The 20,599-nt window shown below is 35.7% G+C and overlaps 2 protein-coding genes across 6 annotated transcripts in view; one reads left to right on the forward strand and one right to left on the reverse strand.

The window, feature by feature from the left end:
- Positions 1-41: 41 nt before the first annotated feature.
- Positions 42-3,245, reverse strand: LOC142976705 (uncharacterized). 2 transcript variants are annotated; one of them, XM_076120215.1, is made up of 6 exons: positions 3,078-3,245; positions 2,151-2,306; positions 1,520-1,633; positions 1,062-1,100; positions 783-888; positions 42-295 (listed from the first exon to the last, which is right to left on the reverse strand). In XM_076120215.1, exons 2-6 carry the CDS (start codon positions 2,276-2,278, stop codon positions 146-148), a joined length of 537 nt encoding a protein of 178 aa, XP_075976330.1. In that variant the 5' UTR covers positions 2,279-2,306; positions 3,078-3,245; the 3' UTR covers positions 42-145. The 2 variants fall into 2 exon arrangements, with proteins under 2 accessions (XP_075976330.1, XP_075976329.1); XM_076120214.1 differs by having other exon boundaries at positions 1,062-1,121.
- Positions 3,246-4,039: 794 nt separating this feature from the next.
- LOC142976512 (uncharacterized) overlaps positions 4,040-20,599 on the forward strand; it is a 51,614-nt gene continuing 35,054 nt past the window's right edge. Inside the window, exons 1-5 of one of the 4 annotated variants that reach the window (XM_076119922.1) lie at positions 4,040-5,311; positions 9,350-9,564; positions 12,452-12,510; positions 14,231-14,456; positions 15,353-15,547. In XM_076119922.1, the coding sequence (XP_075976037.1) occupies positions 4,470-5,311; positions 9,350-9,564; positions 12,452-12,510; positions 14,231-14,456; positions 15,353-15,547 (1,537 nt within the window). In that variant the 5' untranslated portion in view covers positions 4,040-4,469. The remainder of the gene's footprint in view (positions 5,312-9,349; positions 9,565-12,451; positions 12,511-14,230; positions 14,457-15,352; positions 15,548-20,599) is intronic. The other 3 variants (XM_076119921.1, XM_076119923.1, XM_076119925.1) reach the window with 3 other exon arrangements.

Raw genomic sequence — 20,599 nt, forward strand, 5'->3', positions numbered from 1 at the left:
TGTCGCTAATTCAAGGATTGTGTAAAATAAAATAATTTAAATTAAAACAAAAAAACTTTAATCAAAACAGTAAGACGGTAATCATAAAACAGTATTAACGGACACAAGCTCGCGACGGGCACACGTGACCGGCACAGACAGTGGGCTAGCGGCAGCGGCGTCTGCGGCGACGACTGCGCCGGCGCCGGCGACAGCTGCGCCTGCGACGACGTCGGCTACGGCGCCGGCGGCGGCGGCGACAGCTGCGGCGGCGGCGACGACGCCGGCAGCTACGGCGACGTCGGCGGCGGCGACGCTGTGAAGGACATTAAGTTTATTATTTTGTTGTTATGCTTCGTCACTTATCTCTCGGCTGTATGGCCGCGATCTTGGAAGAATGGCTCGGGGCCGGAGAAAAAAGGTGGCAACTCCACAATGAACTTATGCTTCTACACATAAAATTGCGTTGTCTTGAAACGCAAGCTAAGGCCTAAAAAATACAAGGTTTAAATAAAATCTACTTTCACTAGGATAATGAATTGTTGAAGCCAAGTGTCTGATCAGAGACTATCCAAGAAATTGATTAATTACACATCGTACCCCACCAATCGTGCTAAAGTATTGTCCAACATGAATTGAAAATATCTATCAATGTCACACATACAGTTCTTGACAGACTAATTTACAATTAAAAGTTATGTTACACTTGTTCATGAACTGTAAAAGACTGGTCCTTATTTTATTAGCTAGATGAATACAATTCATGTCACAATGATATTGAGAGCTAATAGGTGCATACGTACAGAGCGACGGCGTCTACGGCGCCGGCAGCAGCGGTCCGAAGGCTCACCGGAGCGAGATCGGGAGAATGAACGAGTGCGATGCATGCCCTTTTCTATGCGACCTCCGCTAATGTAACATTAGATAATTAGTTTCATTTGCACAATATATTAAGATTGAGATAAATACATTTTGATTCCACTATGATATAATTACACTTAAACTTAAATAATCAGTAGGTAATAATAAATTAAAAGCCGTGCTGGTTGTAAGAGCTACATAAGAACAAGAGTGACACATACCGTCTGCTGCCGCGGTCTTCTTCGTTGAGGTTGTGCTCTCTGGAGGCAGTCATAATAAAACTACTTTAATTAATTTACCAACAGCTTTACCTAATCGACACCTTGGCCATCAAATATATTTACGCTATAGGCCGTTAGTTATACTCTAAGATACTGGTATATTAGGAAGTATAAATTGCTTAAGTTATTGTTAAAAAGATTACAAAACATTCAATGCAGCGCCTTATTGAGAATCCGTTACTGTCCCACTCCTGTCTCCTCCCAAACGAGGGAGGGATCAGGCCTTGAGTTCACCACGCCGGCCAAGCATACTTTATACTCGACAAAATAGTTAAACTTAATTCATTCCATCAAAACACGCAAGCTAATTAGATAAATCATAATAATGGTAAAAATTCACACTCAGTGCCTATTCTCTGGTCTAGCCGAGTATGTTATCAGTTGTATAAAGTACTCACGTGTTATCAGCACCTCTCTCATTCTGCTGGTTGTCGGGCTTCTTGCGCGAGCCCGACGATGCCTTCTTGTAGCCATGCTCGGAGTGACGTCGAGCCGCTGCCGCGCGACGGTGCCTGATCAAAATTTCATAGCAATGTGTACTTGTGTAATTTAGGCGTATTTTGTTTTTAGGCGTTTCTGCATTATTTAGCCAAGCTGCATTTTATTAGAAATAAAATGAGCAAACAAAGCTTAAAACTGTTTACAGTCTTGTGATTGTTTTGTAAAGAAACCAAAGCTATTCCTTACACTATCAAGGGTATTTATTGGGATAGGATACAGTAGCTCTGACTTAAATCAAAGTGTTTGTGTGTTATGTTGAGGTTTATCCTCATTCTTTAAATTTCTTTAAAACTATGGAACAGATTGATTGATATTTTACATCCTATAAAGAAAGAAGATTCCACGTCTACCTAATTTTCGAGAACAGCTTATAATTTATAAGCGGATTTTCTTCTTCGTTGTCTTTTCCTTCTCTCACGTTACTTGAGGTCGGAACAGCATATTCTATTTCTCTAAGCTGACCGCCTGCCCGTCAACCCTAAAATTATCATTAATCCCAAAAAAAAGTTTAAATACAATAGGACTTACTTTTGCTTTATATCGACATAAGTCTTGAGACGAGCGGTGTAGCGCGGCGCCTCGGTCTCGCTGCGCTTGCGCATGAACACCACCACATCCTCGTTCAACTTCTTCTTCTTCTCTTCCTCTTGCTCCATGGCGCCGCGGCGGCCCCCAAACGGTCACCTAAAGTTATAACCAACCATATTATATGTAAAGTAAGTTATGGAACTTATGGAGGACTTTTGACTTGCTTTTTTAGCACTGCGTCAAGCTAAACAGTAATATTGTAGAGTTCAAGCCGACCATAGAAGATACTTAAACAGGTATTTCATTAGTCAAGAATAGTTGAAAGAATAGCGTGTTTTTCGAGTGGATCCGTAAGGAATTACAAAATTAAAGCGAGGTCATATTAGTGCAAAAATATTGTCCATCGATTTGTCTGCAATAGAGAGAACTAAATTTGAATGAGGAATATGTCAATCGTTTTGACATTAGATGATAGCCAGATACGTCAACAAAGATTGTTGCAAAAATCATTCGATTATAATAAAATCGTATTCTACAGCCTGTAAATTGAATCAATTCTGACCGCACCCTCAGGTTTACATAAAAAATTCTATTCTATTCTGTGGATATGTCTAAAACTGTCTATTCAATTCTCAGCCCCACCGCAATTAAAAACGAAAGCATATGAGTAAAGGCACAACCTAATAGATCTAACTCATAAAATTCTAGGGATCACAATGCGCTTATTAACATGAACACCTTCCGTCTATTACTCTTATTTTATTCAACCTAGTTAAAATGATCTACAAAATAATGTTTCCTGGCGCTAGATCATTCACCAAAAAACTACAGATCGCTACGTTTTACTACTACTTGGGAGACCCTTGGCTCAGATATCTCAAAATTTCAGAATAAATGGAAATTATATCAAAAATATATAAAGCTTACCAACTACTAGCCGCCCACCGCGAAAACATTATTGTTAGTTCTTCAAATTAAATTTTGGTTGTATAAAATATATAAAAATAAATATAAAAAAATGTCACCGATCTATTGAAGCAACATTACAGAAAATTTCTTTGTTTCGACTGAACTATTGTTCTTCGTACGAACACTTTTCAAGAATTATAAAAAAAGAAAGACGGTTGCCAGTATTTTTCTATATTTGAACAATGAAACTCTTTGGTATTAGAATTCGGGAAAAGAAAATCATCAAAGAGGTTTGATTTCTTTAAAACGAGGTTTTAGTACATCATATTGTTCAATGTTCAATACTTAGTGAGTTGTTTGTGTTCATGGTTTTTATTGCGGAGTCCCGAGTTCGAATCTGGGAATCGGGAAGTTATATGTATTATTATTGTATTATGATTTTATATCGGAAAATACATATATTGCACGTTTTAGCTTATTTTAATGGATCTACTTTTCAGCTCGTTCAATTTTTTCTATAAACAAGGATGTAAGTGTTCATTTGATAGAAGACACCTACTTTTTGCAACTTGCATTGTAAATTAAATGACCCGCTACAATGCAAACAACAATAAATCACTTGTTTTCAACAGAAAACGTGAAATAAACGAAACAATGTTTCATACATTTTTCAGTAATTACGTACACATGTAGAAATGTTTTCAAAATACCATTCATTTATAAAACCAGTTGCTAAATCTCGTACAAGACAAGAAAATGAGATTTTTAGTCCCTTTTTCATAAATGGGTTAATGGGCTTACGGCTCGGAAGCGCGGCGTTAACATTAAGAATGTATTATTACAACAAAATTACATTTTACAACTCCCAATAACCTTATTACTAAGGCAATAAGAGCCAAAATAAACCACCTACAATGTAAGGAATGTTAAAGTTAAAAATACGTCTTCGGTAACTTTCGGCCGTTTCCGTCGACGGTCGTACAAGCTCGGCAGTGCGCGGCCGCCCGCCCGCCGTACGTGCGCATACGCGTTGGGCGGCGCTGAATATCTCCTAAATATTTAAATTTCTCAATCATATTTATACATAACTTATTTTAAATTATGGCCAACCAACATTAAATTAACAGAACTATTTATTTAGTGTAACAAATCAAAAGTATGTGAAAAGCTTTAAAATAATTTAACTTCAATGTGTGAATGTGAAAGTGTTTAGTTTAATTTGAAAATATAATATTGTGTGTTGTGATGTGATAATAAGTGAGGTGAGAGAAACAAACTGCAACAGACAGATCGATAGATATCACGAAATATGCATTCCGTATCAAATGATAGTGCCGCGCCACCGGACGATGCACGTGTTTTTATTTTCATTTATAAATAGTCCAGACACAAGCCGACACTCGCTGCACCATGACGTCATTGAAAGAGACCAGTGACGTCACCGTCAGCCCCGCAGAAGATGAGAAGAGTAGCAAAGTTGAACGAAAAGAGCCGAAAGATTTGGCTGAGTTGCCGCCGAGCGGGACCTCCTTGCACAAAAGACGGAGAGGGGAGCCTCCCGAGTCTTTATCTGTTAAGTCTCCGCAGACACCTTCAGATGCTGAAGGGTCGTCACCATGCACAGCAGGCCCGAGCCCTCCAGACGAATACTGGACCTTGAACGATGGAGAAGCTCCAGACGCAGAGGCATTATGCGAAAGCATGTTGCAAAGACTAAAAGACCAAAATGATGCCATGTCTTTAAGAGGAAAGGAGATGGCACAAAGAACGAAAGACACGGCCGAAGCACTAGACCAGTTAGAAAAGCTGTTAGAACTGTTAGACCAATTCGTTACGTTGAAAGACCATAACAACCGTATATTGAGAAGACTAAAGGACGTTAATCATTTGAAGAGGCTTCATTCTGCTCACAAGATGATAGACTATGAGAATGAGAAGCTAAAGTCTGAGAGTAAGGAGTTGGAGCTGATCAACGAGGCTTTGGATGCTGAGTTTGAGTGTGAATACGGTCAGATTCTGTTTGACTCCATGATGATGGGCGGCAGGAGTATGAAGAGATCAGGGTCTAAGTGGAAAGGTCATGGGAAGTTCGGAGGGTCTTTGCTGAGGAAACAGAGGTCACGGTCTGCTGGTGGAGATGACAGTGATGCACCTCCCGGCACTCCCTTGAGGAGAAGGTCTGAGGGTGTGTTTTTGAAGGAAGTGGAGAAATCTAAAGTTTCAAAGTGGACGAGAGTTAAAGCTGCATTTAGGTATGTTTCATGTTATTTCGATTTGTATATATATACACACATCAACATCGTCTAGGGATATTTTGTATAAAGTTCATAAACTCAAAAAATACTGGCCAGTTTGAAAATCTTTTGATAATAGACTATTTGTAAACCTTTTTGGACGGTTCTAATTTTGAATTTATAAAAAATAAATAAATACAAAATATTTACGCGGCATAATGGTAGCGAAGTCCGAAAGTTTCGTTGAACTGCATTCGCATCGAGATATTTTTTTGTCTCAAATTTTAGTTTTATAACAAGTTATTGATTAATTTCGAATTAAACCTATTGTGTGCATCATGCAGAAGTGCTATTTAACGAGAGAGGAAATGCTAAGGGCAGTAGGCACGCTCCAAGCTGGGGTTACTCGACGGAGTTTTGCTGAGGAGATTGGAACAAAACAAAACGTGATATCTAGGTTATGGTCACGCTACAGTGCTACTAGTGAAGTGATTGAAAGACATCCAGGCAAAAAGCGCATAACCACTCAACGACAAGACCGATTTTTGCCATTTGCCGTGAGAAAAGAACCAAATGATACGGCCATGCGGTTGGTTTAGAGGCTCCACTCAGAGTCCCAGTTGCTTGTGAGTGACCAAACTGTGAGGAAAAGGCTGCATGAAGCTAACCTTTATGCTCGCACACCGCTTCGTACTCCAGCACTTTGTCGAGGAAATCGCGGACGACGACTAGAGTTGGTTCGTGTGCATTTGCTCTGGAATGATAACCCGTGGTCTGTAATGCTTTTAACCGATCAGTTCCGGTTCAGTTTTCATTCTGATTCACGTAGAGTACGTGTATGGCGAGTCTCTGGTCGTGATAGCCGTCTGCAATATCCTCAGGAAGTCCATTCATAGCACGGCGGGACAATTATGGTTTGGGCGGAAACTCTTCTTGGTGGAAGAACAGATCGCGTTTGGATCAGAAACACCATTACGGCTGAAAAATACCGTAATCAGGTGCTCGTGCTTATAATCTTCCCCCATAGACTACGAATGGGCCAAGAATTCACCTTCATTCACGATAACGCCCATCCACACACAGCGAGAGCGGTGACGAGATGGTTGCAGGAACACGACGTATCGGTCTCAGGCGGGCCAGCTCAATCATCTGACCTAAACCCCATAGAGCACGCGTGGGGCATGTCCCATAAAAGGGCTTTGAGGAATTTCCCTGCGAACACTGCAACGGAAGAGCCACTTTTTTGCATCTTAGCCGGACCTGGGACAATATACCGTAGTAGGACCTGGATAACTTCATCCAAATTATGAAAAATCGCTGCAGGACTGTTATAAATGTCATAGATGGCTGCATAGACTAGTGATTATTCACAATACTGCTAAAAACAATAACTTTTTCTTATGTTTCACATTTTCTGGAGAAAAACATTGATTGTTAGTTTTACCATTATTTTTCGTTTTTTCTTTATTTAAGTATAAAATTTTTTACGCAAAATAATTTGGGTTTTTTTTTATTCTGAAGTATAGTCAGATAAATGGGCTTTATAAAAATATATACATGTTGCATGCTATCTTCAATAAATTTTGAGATACTGAGTAAATACAAAATATCCCTAGACAGTGTTGATGTGTGTATGTCTTTGATTTAATGAGTCAAGTTAATGACTAAACTTGTTACTTCTGTATAATAAAAGCTGGTGACTAAGCAGCTAATGATAGCAGTAAAGTATCTTACCTGTTAGATATATTTACTACCCCTACTAACGAATTTACTTACTTCGAAACTCATGTCAAACTCTTACATATTGTCAATGAGGGTATTCGCATAATAAATTGTTTTGATGACGTTATAAGTAGGGTAAGACTTTAGTTCGGTCTTTATTTACTGACATCGGGTAAACATAGTAACTTTTTATCAAATTAAGTGGTTATCTAAGGAGTAGTTCTTGTACCAATATTGTTAAAACTGTTTTAAGTGTGTGTAACTGTGATATAAGTAACGTTGGCTTAGAGCTTTTTTAATGGTAAGGTAGGTAACGTCAGTTTTATTTACATAAGGTTTCAGAAATCTTTAGGGGCTAGTTTAACGAATAATGTGATAACTTGACCAATAGATAAAGAAACAGCAAATGTAAGAAAACAACTATCGAAATTCCACCTGATAGTCTTACCAATATTTGTTCAGGAGTGGTTAGAGCGGAGCATAAACTCAAGATTTCCATAACCTTAAGATTGTGTTGGTGGAATCGTGCATAAGATATTTTATTTAGCGCGGCGGGCTACGCAAATCTCCGATGCTTAACGATTCGCTTTTAACCCTCGTATTCATAAACATAGTATAAACCTATTTTAGTTAAAAAACTATTCATACTATAATAATGTTTTTTTTCATTTCGCTAAGGAGTGAAAGAAACAAAACTCTTTATAAGCCTTTCACAACTTTATATATTTTCATGAATAAGAGAAGTATTGTTTAGTATCTATCCAAGACTTGTGTAGTGCTGTGTTAGTAAGGACATGAATTTTCCATATTTTTTTTTTAAATAAGTAGTAAGTAATAACAAACATTATAATAATGTTTCAGTGTGACGTCGCTAACATTGAAACAATTTATAAAATCAAGGTGAAACGCTATCGGTATGTAACATATAATAAATTACTTGCGAGCCAAATGTTGGCGGGAACACCAATAAAACAGAGAGATGCTGAATTATCTTAATATTATTGTCATTTCTTTTAAAATAGAATATTTTTATTATGAAGGATTGGTGGTAGCACATACCATGAATATTTGAAAGACATGCAAATAATTCATTTTTATTTTAAGTAAGTAGGTATATAGTTTTCGATGGACTTATTTTGGACTACCTTTGTTCCTATCTTCATCTGTCAAAATATATGTATCAATTGTAACAAAATCATCAAAATCTGTCTGGTAGTTTTTGCGTGAAAGAGTTACAAACATGCATAATGTAATTTATATATTTTATATATAATCTTTAAGACGAGGCTTATAACAAAAGGTACGTAAATGAAGAATGCAGGGACACTACATGAAGCACGAACCTGGTGTTCAAAAGTGAATTCTACTAAATAAATGTGAAAGTTTGCTAAGATGAATGTAAAACATACAGACTGTTATATCCTTATAAACATGTTATATAGTTTGATACGCTTCACGTAAAATTACTGAACGGAATTGAATAACTACACATATAGTTAATAGCCTGGATTGACACGTGCCTACAATCCTTATTTTACTGTGGTTCTTTCTCGCGAACAGTCGCGTGCTTAAGCCAGTCTAAACTTACTATTCAATAGAATCCGCAACAAAACATCAAGCTTCATATTAGCGTCTTATACAACCTAAATGTATAATTGAATCCTTCAAAGTGGCCAATTATAACTACTTTTAACTATGTATAAAAAACCTAATTTTAAACATTTCTTATCCTCATTAACTTCAGTTTATTGTTACAGTGAACTCGTAAACACGATACAATAATAGGTATAGTGGCTTTTAAGAGAATCCACGAAAAATTGAACCCTTTTAAAAAGAGCAGTCAGTTAATTTGTAGAATATCGCATCCTCTTTTAAAGGTTTTATCTAAAGAAATTCTTATACCTAAAAATATAAACACAGTTGTATGAAATACCTTTACCCGCTTTATAACTGGTAACATTCCTATAAAAAATCATAAATATATTTACCAAGACTATAGCATTGCACTTTGTCTGCCCCTGGAATTGAATACAAGACCTGCGTCAGCAACAACACTTTCTACATTTTTGCCAATGCCCTTAGTATTACTGGTTACTGTGCGTCTCTTCTCTTTTCGGTCATAGCAATGGCAATCAAATTTAATTGTTTCGAGTTTGATTATATTTTGTATCTATTGTTAATATATGTATATCCCTATGTCATATAAGATTTTATTTGTAACAATAACACTCATATTTTGTCTTCAAATGGGAAAAAGTCTAATAGCCGTAGGTACCTCCACGACATAAGCAATATTTTTTGGATATTATCGTTCATTCAAGTTTTTGTCTCCAGATGGGAAAAAGCCCAATGGCCAGCGGTAGCCATGGGTGGGGCAGCAAGTGCTGTAGCAGCGGGCGCAATGGTGGGGGTAGTGGCTCTAGCTGGATCCTCTCCATCATCGGCCACCCTCACCAACCCTGAGCCCAGAGACTCCGCCAGCCTGACGCCTGGTAGCGCGATATCGCTGACTCCTAACTCCTCGTGTGAGGAGCTGAGGGTGGATACTGGTATGTTTGTGAAATTGTATGGATTGCTTTTGTCATGAATATCTAAGAAATGTTTTATGCTATAAACGAGTGGACCGGCCCGACTACGCCCGGGTTACGTAGAATTTTATCCCTTTTAATTTTGATCCCTTCGGTTCCATAAAAACCTTGTCCCGTCAGTTACAAACATAAGTTTTTCGAAAGATGTTACATACATTTGGAAGATACTTTTTAAATTATAAATGCTTGCGTATCTGGCTGCAGGACAAAATACAAAAAGGTATAAAATGTTCAATGAGGCTACTTACTACTTCTATCGATAACTTTTCAGATAACTTACAACAAATTTTGTCTGAAAGCCGGATAAGCGCATCTGACGTGCGTTTTAAGAACAATTCTTTCAGTACATTTTAAATGTGAAACTTTTAAAACTCAGTATTATAACGACTGTAGAGAATCGAGCTACTGAAGTAAAGATCCAGCGCGATTCTATTCCACTATCAACTATCGACAACCGGCTATCAAGAAATTATGTATGGAAATCTGATCAGCGCCTCTAGCGGATTTTATGAGTACTATTTTTGCAGAATATTTTAAATGGCAAACTCTCGATAATACTGACTGTAGAGAAACGCGCTAACGTTAGTATAAACTGTCGTAAGCTCTATTCATTCACTTTCACATGTATTTCGAACTAAACAGAATGAGTAACACATCAACTGCCAGAAATATGGGACGCTCATAATAAGAAACAATTAGCGACACGGCGACACATGTAGTTGTTTAAAATAAATGTATTTTGTATCAATTCTGACACATTCTTGTAGCTAGTGTTGACACTCAACACTTTCGTAGATGTTTAAACATATCACAGCATTTGTTGCTGCACTTTCAAAAAGACTTTGTTTTTAGGAAAATATATTCTTCAAATAGTTTTAGTTAAAGAAAAGTTTTATATGCATGAAAAATATTAAAAAAATAATATAATGTTTACCTTTTACTGTTACAAAGTCAGTTTTATACATAACAAAACACAACACTGTTACTGTTTTCTATTGCCTTTTACAATGTTCAACATCCTAATTCATGTTTTTTAAAACCCACACAATGTTATCGATAATGTGGCATCGTAGAGAGAGTTGCATCACATTAATAAGATGATAATAGCATATATGTAAAAGTAATCGTAACATATAGCTTGTACGAAAGGATAATGTAAAGATGCCGTCAACAAAGGAATATTTAGAAAAAGTTACGCATGATTAAGGATATTTAAAAAACCACTTGTCAAATCTGGATCAACATGAGAAGCACTACCATTTTAAACGAAAAAAAACTTTTAAAGCTATCTCAGCACAAATGATGAGGTTAGTTAGAAGCATAAGAAATAATACAAACAAATTCAGAAACTCGTCCATTATTTCAAAGTCGGTAAAAAATCGTGTCATCCTTCGTCAAAAGACAAACTTTCCCCACAAAATACAAGTCTCTAAAGCCCTTCTCTCCATCTATACATACTTTATATAAAAAAACAACCCAACGGCCTTATTCTGTCAAGTGTGATTCACTCCAAACTCGTGTAGATATACATATACATGTATATAAGATATAGTTAGTCAGTAGTACCGTCGGTCTTTGATCGAACCAAGCGTAAACCATTGAAAACGCGATGAAAAACATGCACGGAAGCTATTTACGTATGAGTTATGTATTCTTAATCTGTGAAGCGAAATCGTATGAAATTGTAAGCGTGAGTTAGTGTAGAGGAAATTTACAGTTTTGGTAGAAATAAGGTTAGATTTTATGAATTAAATATAATTGTGTAGCTTCCCAAATGTACAAATTATGTTGGTACTCTTAGAGACATGCGCCATATTTTCTAGCGGTTGATAAAGGAAAGTCGTTACCCGCGTCTGTCTCTATGTATGTATGCTTAGATCTATAAAACGTAACAACGGATTTTTCAAGAGGAAGGTTTATGTGCAAAAGTTGTAAGGGTTTTTTAGTTAAATGTTGGTAGTTAAAGGTTGCTTAAACCGCTTGTTTATAGTATCTTAATTAGATCTAGATCCAAAAAGTTGATTTTGTAAAATATGCATTGTATTATAGGAAGAAAAACTTTTGTAGAAATATTATCGTAAATAACAATTTCCAGAACTAAAACAAAATTTTAAAAAGTTTATTGGCAGATTTTTATAGCAACAACTTATTTTCCACGAAAGAGATAATAAGAGTGTGCCATATTTTACAACGATGTCAATAATAATAATGACTTTTTAGAAAAGCCCATGTCTAATAACGATTTCCTCAATGATACTCAAATAAATTGCGACAAAACAGTTATTTAATAAATAAATATTCATATTTCTGCAAAAAATAACCGTAGGTATAATTTATCACTCGATTCCATGAAAAAATACGTACATAAATAAATTTTCCACGGAAATTCGACCGGATAGTGTAATAATAAGAAAATCAAAGAAATATGATCCAATTTGTTTTAGTATAGAAAATTATGTTACAAATAAACATATATTTCTACGAAACATCAATGTGACAATGATTAGCAAAGTTATAGTTATAAAGATTTTATTTGCCGTCAAAAACGTTTGAAAATGATTATTTACCTAAATCCGTGCTTCAATAATTTCCAATATTTTCTGTCTGGAATTTACTGAGTTCTTTATAACCAGTCGCGCTCACCGGTCTTTAAACGATTAGTAAGTTGAGCAACCCTTGACGCGATCTTTTCATAGGAAAGTGGCCGTCTAGCGGCATTTAAAGTGACATGTAAAAAGTCGATCCTGGATGTTGTTCATTCAGATAACAGGCTGAAACAACTTGGACACCAGGTTGACCACGATAAAATAAATGATAAATTGGAATTATTTGAGTGAATTGTTCCCAGGTATGCGCAAGAGCATGAGAGACGATGGCGACAACACATTCCTGCATCTGCCCCCGCAAGTTAGTATCAACTGTACATAAACTAATAATAAAATAGTTTAAAAGCCCACGCTAAATATAACGTTTATTAGAATCATGTGATCGAACAAAAAAATATTTTCCATTTCTTACTAAAAATAGTTTTTCTTTGAAGCGACGACATAGTATTGGTCGACATGTATAATATATAGTTGTGTAGTTAAGGTGGTACTTATGATGCTAATACTACACACAATTGTCTTGGGTTCGATTCCCATGATTGTGTAATACATAATAATTGTGTTATTTTATGGATATCAGTCTTGTATTCGTGGCCAATGTTTTTTTGTAAAATACATGTATACTACTTTAAAAATATCATGACAGTCCCACTTAAGTCCCACTGATGGACAAATGACAATGATGAAGCAAAGCTCTGAAGAGCGGTCTTTTGTCTACACTTACTTAGTGCAAAAATATTTTCTATACAATACAAGTTACTATTTTAGAAACACTATTTATTTTCGATATTTATAACGAGTTGGCGTAGTGGTTAAGAGGGATATCACCCTGCTAACATTGAGTACGGATGCCGAGGGTTCGATTCCCACTTGATACACGTCTTGTGTGTGTCATCTAAGAATAGGTTTTGGGTCAGGTTGTCTTGCATTTCTCCTTTGTTTGTATGTATGTTTTAGCAAGACGATGCGTTGCTTTTAAAAGAATTACTTAGACCACAGTCCTAATGATGGGGTTTCTCCTAGAAAGAAAATTCTGAAAACTGCTCTTTTGTCTACCACACTTTTTCAGTGCAAGAAAGACTTTTCCTCACAATGTTTTTCTTCAGCATTTAAAACAAGTAATAATTTAAAACATCGTAGTCATAATATTATGAAAAAGAAAAGTTTTTTCGCTTCATTCAATTCGTGAACAGTTGTCCACTGTTTTGTAGTAAACTAAAATAGCAATATACATCAGCTATACTAATATTATAAAGCTGAAGAGTTTGTTTGTTTATTTGTTTGAACGCGCTTATCTCAGGAACTATTGGTATGAATTGAAAAAAAAGTGTTGAATAGACCATTTATCGAGGTATGCTTTAGGCTATATAACATCACGCTACGGCCATTAGGAGCGGAGTTGCAACAAAAAAAGGTACAAAAACGGAGAAAATTATAACCCATTTTCTCTTTGGTGACGCATGCGGATCAGCTAGTAAAGTTCATAAGATTTAGAATAGTTTGAATGTTGTTCGGTCTGGGTGAATTGTCTGGGGATGTTGTTTATGGCTGGATAGTCGTTAATGGATGAGTTATATAGTATTAGACCACCTGCTCCTCAGTACTGTGCGATTGAAGTTACTTTTGAGACGAATGTTGATGTGGAGAATAAAAAGCTTAAATTATTTCCTATGAGCAGGTACAATTTAAGTTGCACTACTTTTTAGAAAAAGTTTAGGAAACGAGGAAATGGAAATTGGATTTATTAAAAAGCATTTTTCTATCTACAATTCTATACTGTTACACTTCCACTAGCTCTGTATTTATGCCATTTATATTAAAATTAAAGATGGTAATGAACTTATTAATGCTTTATATTATTTGGATTTTTTACTGGGATGATAATAAAATCAAAAAAAAATGTATCCGTCTTCTTCAAAGATTTTTTCCAAAAGAATTTTCTTTATTTAAATAAAAACCACAAGAGTTATCTTAAAACTCACCTTCCTTTCACCGTAATCTAATTTACACTTCTCCCCAAGGACGACAGCTCAACCTCCCCCTCACCGAACAAGCTCCACAAAAGCACGTGGGGCAAGATGCGTGACTTCATCCAAACGAACCGGGAGTCAGTCAAGAAGAAGACTAACCGAGGGTCCAAGAGTTCTCCCGACGTGGTGCCGAAGAGACGAAGGTCTTTGAGTGATGGTGGAGACAGCGATGCACCGCCAGCACTGACCCTCACTATACCGTCTTCTGAGGAGTTAGGTGAGTCTGTCAGATAATTTTTCTTTCTGCTCTTCTGAAGGTTATTAAACTTTCATATTTTTCTTGAGAGAGTTAATAATAAACTTGGTTTTCCTACTTTTGGTGCAATTGGTTTAATTATTTGATTTGAAGAAAATTTGCAATTAATCGTCGTTAGATCGGAACATATTTTATTATTAAACATGTTCCCTGACCATTCTGGTTTCAGTTTTAGCAATTTGGGTTAGGTAGGTAATGTCAATGATATTTTTATTGACTTGAAAATTTTGGTTTTCCTGTTTGGGTATTCTATCTGGTGAACAAAATTTTATTAATTCGTAGAGTGAAAAATTACGATTTGGAACGGGAGTTTGGAAAATTTGACTCAAATTTGTATTTATTTGGACAGAATATACGTGATTTTATGAATTGTATGTAAAAGCAATTACTATACAGAATGATTGATTGACAGGAAATTTGTTTCTACACATTTATGTCAATTTGCAGATCATCATAATCATTGTTCCATTTATCTTTCGCCAATTGTTTTCTAGCCAAGATGTGCCAAAATTATTCATCTAAACTATATACCTAGAATCTTATATACAACTCCAGCACGAATTCGTCTTTGAAGTAAACAATAATAGTAAATGTCCAACCATTTGGCTCATTTCATTCAAACTTGCCATTGACCAAAATTTTTGCAATCTCGCACATTTCGTATCTTCAATTTCAGTTGGCATTTTTGAATTAAAGTCCTCACCCTGCATAGTCACCGTATCTAAGGCTACACCATAAACATCAAAGTATTTAAATAAACCATTACCTGCATCAACCCATCCCCAAAAAAAATCACATCTTACCCCAAGCGTGTCGAAACAAAATACTATCACGCTAACCAGTCCATTCTTCATCAGGTGTGTCTCTTGCAGAATCAGAGCCTCACCCTGTGCTCCGCAAGCAGCGCTCCCTGGAGCTCGGAGCCCGCCCTCCTCAGCACCGACCTCCCAGAGCCTCTAAATGGACCAAGGTCAAGAGGGCCTTCCTCACATCTGCCTCCGCTTCGGTCCCCTCCAGCCCTAACCGGCATTCAGCCTTCTTCACTGATGCAGGTATGTGCTTTCTTTTTCTACCTTTTGAAAGGTGTGTCTGTGTTGCGAAGCGAATTGGAACCTGATGTGGAGAATTTTGATCTAGAGAATCGATTGTAGAGGAAATCTTAAAGTTACATTCCAAAATTAATTATATTGATGATTGAAGACATAAGATAGTGATCATAATATATTATTATTGGTGAATACAAGTCCAACATTTAATTTTAGCCTCCAGACAATAATTACAAACACGAATGTGATTGCATATAAAGTCGGAGTGTTGATCTTTTATGGAGGTGTTGAAACCTTCTTCAAAATAGATAAGTAGATTATTTTTCAGAACTGCAGGACGTTTTAAACATTTTCGTAAGACTTAAATTACATTGATACGGTTATTTTAGACTTATCTTAATTTTATTGTTCTTTAACAACTGTTAAGTTCTGCTATTAACATTATGAACACTTTTCAAGCACTTGAGAGGTTGATATTTGACAGCTAGCTCTAGGACCAACCTGTTTATTAATGTAGATTTCACCATATTTATTCAGAGTTCCAGTTTTACAACACATTTTAATTTATTCTTAACGATGTTTAACTCGTGAAAAGACAACGTCATTACCTTCTTTGATATTCAATCTCGCGATCATTTCGTGTTCATCTCGATGAATGAGTGGAGTTTAATATTTTATTTCTATTATTATTTTTATATTGTCATTATAAAACTCGTAAAACGTAGACCGACGACAATAACAAGCTATTCTCTGAATATTATAAAATAGTGATAAAAACAACGGAAGAAAATTCTGGGTTATTCTTTCTGTAAAACAAAAATCCAATTCTTTCAAACCACGATCAAAACATACGTCAAATTAAACTAAAAAATAATATTTGTTTGAGTGCTTTATTTATTTTACTTGTATACTAGCCCTGATATATCTAATACTGAAATTGAAAGTGTTCTCACTGAAAAGCCTTTGAGAGCGCACATAAAATGCTCTGTCCAGTCTATGTTTATCATTTAATGGTTACCATAGTATAATCTCTGCTTAGTTTGAAATCAGATTACCGCGTGTGAGTTGTCTAAAAATATTTTAAAAAAAGTTTAAAGTGGATCTATGAACGAATTACGAAAATGGTCGCCTAGTTGCCTCCACAGATCGTCAACCGACCTATAAGTGCAGTTATAAAACCCACAAACGCATAAGAAATCCCCAAACACATAAATGTATGTCAGGGGCACTTGTGACGCGCGATCAGTAATACCGTCTTTACCGAGTAATAACTAATAATATCGACACTAATGCATGACTAGTATTACTAAAATAACGTACTAATACTAGCTGTTGTGTAGCACTTGCGATTAATCTTTGATTGTTAGATAAAAGGAGTATTTGTGCTAAGTAGGAAGTGAATGACTGATTTTGAGGAAGTCGATAATGATGATCACGGATAAAACAGAAGTTGTAGCAGACAGAAGTTGTAGCAGACAGAAGTTGATAGTTGGAAGCAGGGAAATTAAAAAAACACATTTCATAGAAATCATTGAGTTTGGAATTCAGAATGTAGTCCCATGTAATAGTAAAATCTCTTTGGCTTCAAGAATCACCAATGAGTTAGGTTAGACAGTTCATCAGGTTTCTTTCAGTGAGTTAGTGAGGTACCCAAATATCGAGCTTTTTTGTGTAGAGAAAAGATTTTATTACAAGTTCATACATACTATACCTAATGCGAAAGGACTTTTTCCCCGACCTTATATTTAATTGAGAATAAAAAACTAATTGCACCTTCAAAAGACTTTTCCCGACAAGGGAATCAATCACGAGACCTCATGGTCAGCAGTCACAAAAACTACCGTTTAGATCACAGAGTCAGTGAAATTTTTTTTCACTACTAATAAAAAAACAAAAAATGTCTTGTTTTAAAAAAAAATAGCAGAAATAATAATAAGATAAGAATCTACAAATTTTGAGATCTCTATGTTGTTTAGCAAAAACAAAATTGCACATGATACACAAATGAATATAGAAACATATTTACTAAACAAGCATCTGCGTACTTCCTCGTACCATTTCGGAAATACGCCAAATTCATTTAACCCCAGGAAGTGTTAGCTAAAACAATAATAGTTGCACAGAACACTGATGTTTACGAAACGAGAATAATAACATTATTTTATTAGTTTCTTTGTTTATATTCAAATATTTTATGGTCAACGTCAGAGTAGTGGTATTCGGATAGCCTTGGTGAATGTAGTGCATTCTGCAAATGAGTCTTCGCATCTTCAATGCAGAAATACTGAAGTCCTAAATACTACTAATGCCTATGAACTGGTCTTGATTTGTGGAGACTGAAAAGAAGCACTCGTTGTGAGAAAATAATTTTGAATAAACACTGATGATTTTGATAAAACTGTCTCAAAACTCTTTCAATTGTTAGATTATTTTCTATGCCCCCTTAAATGTAAAACTAGTGCTCCAGTTACGTTTTCCCCTGTAGTCTTTGCGTGGTTGCTGGAGATCACTGTCTTAAAAGGATGCTAAGTAATTTGTTACCAAAATAAAGATTTTGGTAAATTTCACCACTTTAGCCTAAACATCAGATAGAATTTTGAAAGTTGAGCTGTAAAACTGACCACATTTTACCGATTATAAACTCCTTTTAAATTCCACAGTCAGACCGAGACCACGGTCGATCGATCTTCGGGTAAACAAATGAAGTATCCTAACCTATAATATCGAACGCATTTAAGACCCATCGCATTAAATTATGGCATCATTTTGTTATATCTTCTGGAACTGTAGCTACAACTTCTCGCAAACTCACCTTCTTAACAAAAATAGGTGAAAAATTATACATAGATTTTGTCCAATTGGCACTTAAACTTGATAATGATGTAGAAGCGCCGCTGTAAATCTTATCTGCTAGGTGACAGTTATGAGTGTCGCAGAACAGTCACGTGTTCCTCCACGGAAGTCGTTTGATAAAGGGGAAATTGTTGTTATACTGTGATTTAAGAGGTAATATTTTAGGGAGTTTGGTTTTAATTGATGGAAGGTAAATTTTTGTGAACGAATATGTTTTTTATCTATCTTTTAGGCGTCTTTTTCGGTGTTTAGTACTGTGAAATGAAATGCAGTGAAAGCGGCTTATTTTTGGTGAATGATTTAATTCGAATTTAAATAACGTCTAATGGTAACTATGAAAACAATGTTTTTTTTTAATATTATATTTCGGAGGACATGTGAAAGGTCGGTCCCGGTTCTTATCAATTAAGAAAACAGTTGTTAAATCATGTCTTAGGACTCTCGGACGGCTTGAACAACTTTGAAACTAGGTTGACCACTAACCATAAGATAAGAAAACATAATCAATCTCAAACCACTGTCATACTCAGGAATTGAACTTCACGCCTAAAACGAAATTCAACAAGACCACAGCTAACGCGTCAATCACTCTCACAAAATCATATAATTTGTTAAAAACAGCCAAATAGATTTCACAGTTCCGCTTCTCCCTACAGAACTGTAAAACTACTCAGCTTTTCCGTGATACGTACTAGACCTACCATATGTTCCCATCAAATGTTGGCACAGCTCCAGAAACACGGAATAATTAAAAAACCAAAGGGCATTCACCTCTATAAAGATGATCATTGCAAATTATGTCATGCACGCTTTGATCATGCAAAGAGCATGATAAAAGAGGAAATAAAATATTATACTGGAGAACTTATGTAATGTTGTTGACAAAAAAAATATTTTGCCAGACGTAGTTTTGTCTATAAATAAATTGGAGGTGAATAAAAGATAATATCACGCCAACGGATATGTAGAATATGGAAATATATTTTTTTATTTTTAGGAATTTGGGCATTTTTGGGAATTACCCATGGTTACTCGTGCATTCATGTTAATTGTTTGTAAGTGCCCTGCCTCACTAGGAGCCACGTACACGCTGGCTACGTATCCAAGCAGTAACTTTAGTATCGCTAACTTTCCAAAGCAGATCCGTTCATATGGAGTTTTATCTTAATTTGTTCATCATTAGCCCGGTTCTCTACTACTACCGAGCATCGACAACCGGATAGTTATAAAAAAAAAATGTATGAAAATCCGATCAGCGCCTCTAGCGGACGTCGTAGAAACTATTTTTGGCAGTACATTTTAAATGTCAAACTCTCGATACTCGATGGTTCCAATTGTAGAGAACCGCGCTACTGGATGTTGAATTTTGAAAAGTAATTTGCCTAACAAAACTGCTTTAAAATTATGTAGGTACATTAGCGATCATTCTTATCCTTGGAAGAAAAATAAATAATTACGTCAAGGCAAGAACTGTCATCAAATGAAATAATAAACTTAAATCAATAAATCACTTGATTGGCGTGTACAATATATTTATGTGCCAGACGTCGCGATCATTGAATTATTTTATTGACCGTAACCACGTCGCCATTATGAGATGACAATAAATTGATCTGATTGATTCATTATCATTACTTTGTACGTTGAAGTGGTCTTCAAAAGGGTCTGTGAAGAATTATGTTATGGCACCTTCTTTGCAGCAGCGGTTCATCAATTTTGTTTTAGTGTTGGTTACCTTATTGGATATAATTTTGTCATATTTTTTCGTTCATTTGGTGTCCCTTTATCTGTTGGATAGTTTATCCTACACTTATCTATGAATTGGGCCTTAATCTTTTACCACCAATATTCGAATTATTTTTTTCGGCTGCAATTTTTTCTATCTATCTAGAAGTCAAAGGGTTAACTTTAGGCTCACTTTTTCAATTGGATAGTTTATTAATACTTTCTTGTTTTGTTCCCCATAATTTTATATAAAATTTGTGCTCTAAAATATAAAGGGCAAGCAGAGAAATTTCAGTAAAAAAGGAGACATAATTTATCACTTGCACTTTACAAGAGTAGTACTTTAACGTAGACCACCCAGATAGTAAGAACATTCTCAAAAGGAGATCACAAGACCAATTTAAATACATAAAATATTACGAAAGAAAAAATAAGGCACATTACAAATCATAATCGGCGAGATCTCATCGACACATCAAA

The sequence above is a fragment of the Anticarsia gemmatalis genome, chromosome 11 (assembly GCF_050436995.1).
Source record: "Anticarsia gemmatalis isolate Benzon Research Colony breed Stoneville strain chromosome 11, ilAntGemm2 primary, whole genome shotgun sequence".
Taxonomy (NCBI): domain Eukaryota; kingdom Metazoa; phylum Arthropoda; class Insecta; order Lepidoptera; family Erebidae; genus Anticarsia; species Anticarsia gemmatalis.

Coding starts and splice junctions, on each gene's coding strand:
- LOC142976705 (XM_076120214.1), bottom strand. CDS start 2,278: ATGGAGCAAGAGGAAGAGAAGAAGAAGAAGTTGAACGAGGATGTGGTG. Junction 1,634..2,150: donor TATGTCGATATAAAGCAAAA/GTAAGTCCTATT, acceptor AATTTTGATCAG/GCACCGTCGCGCGGCAGCGG. Junction 296..782: donor GCCGTAGACGCCGTCGCTCT/GTACGTATGCAC, acceptor TGTCCTTCACAG/CGTCGCCGCCGCCGACGTCG.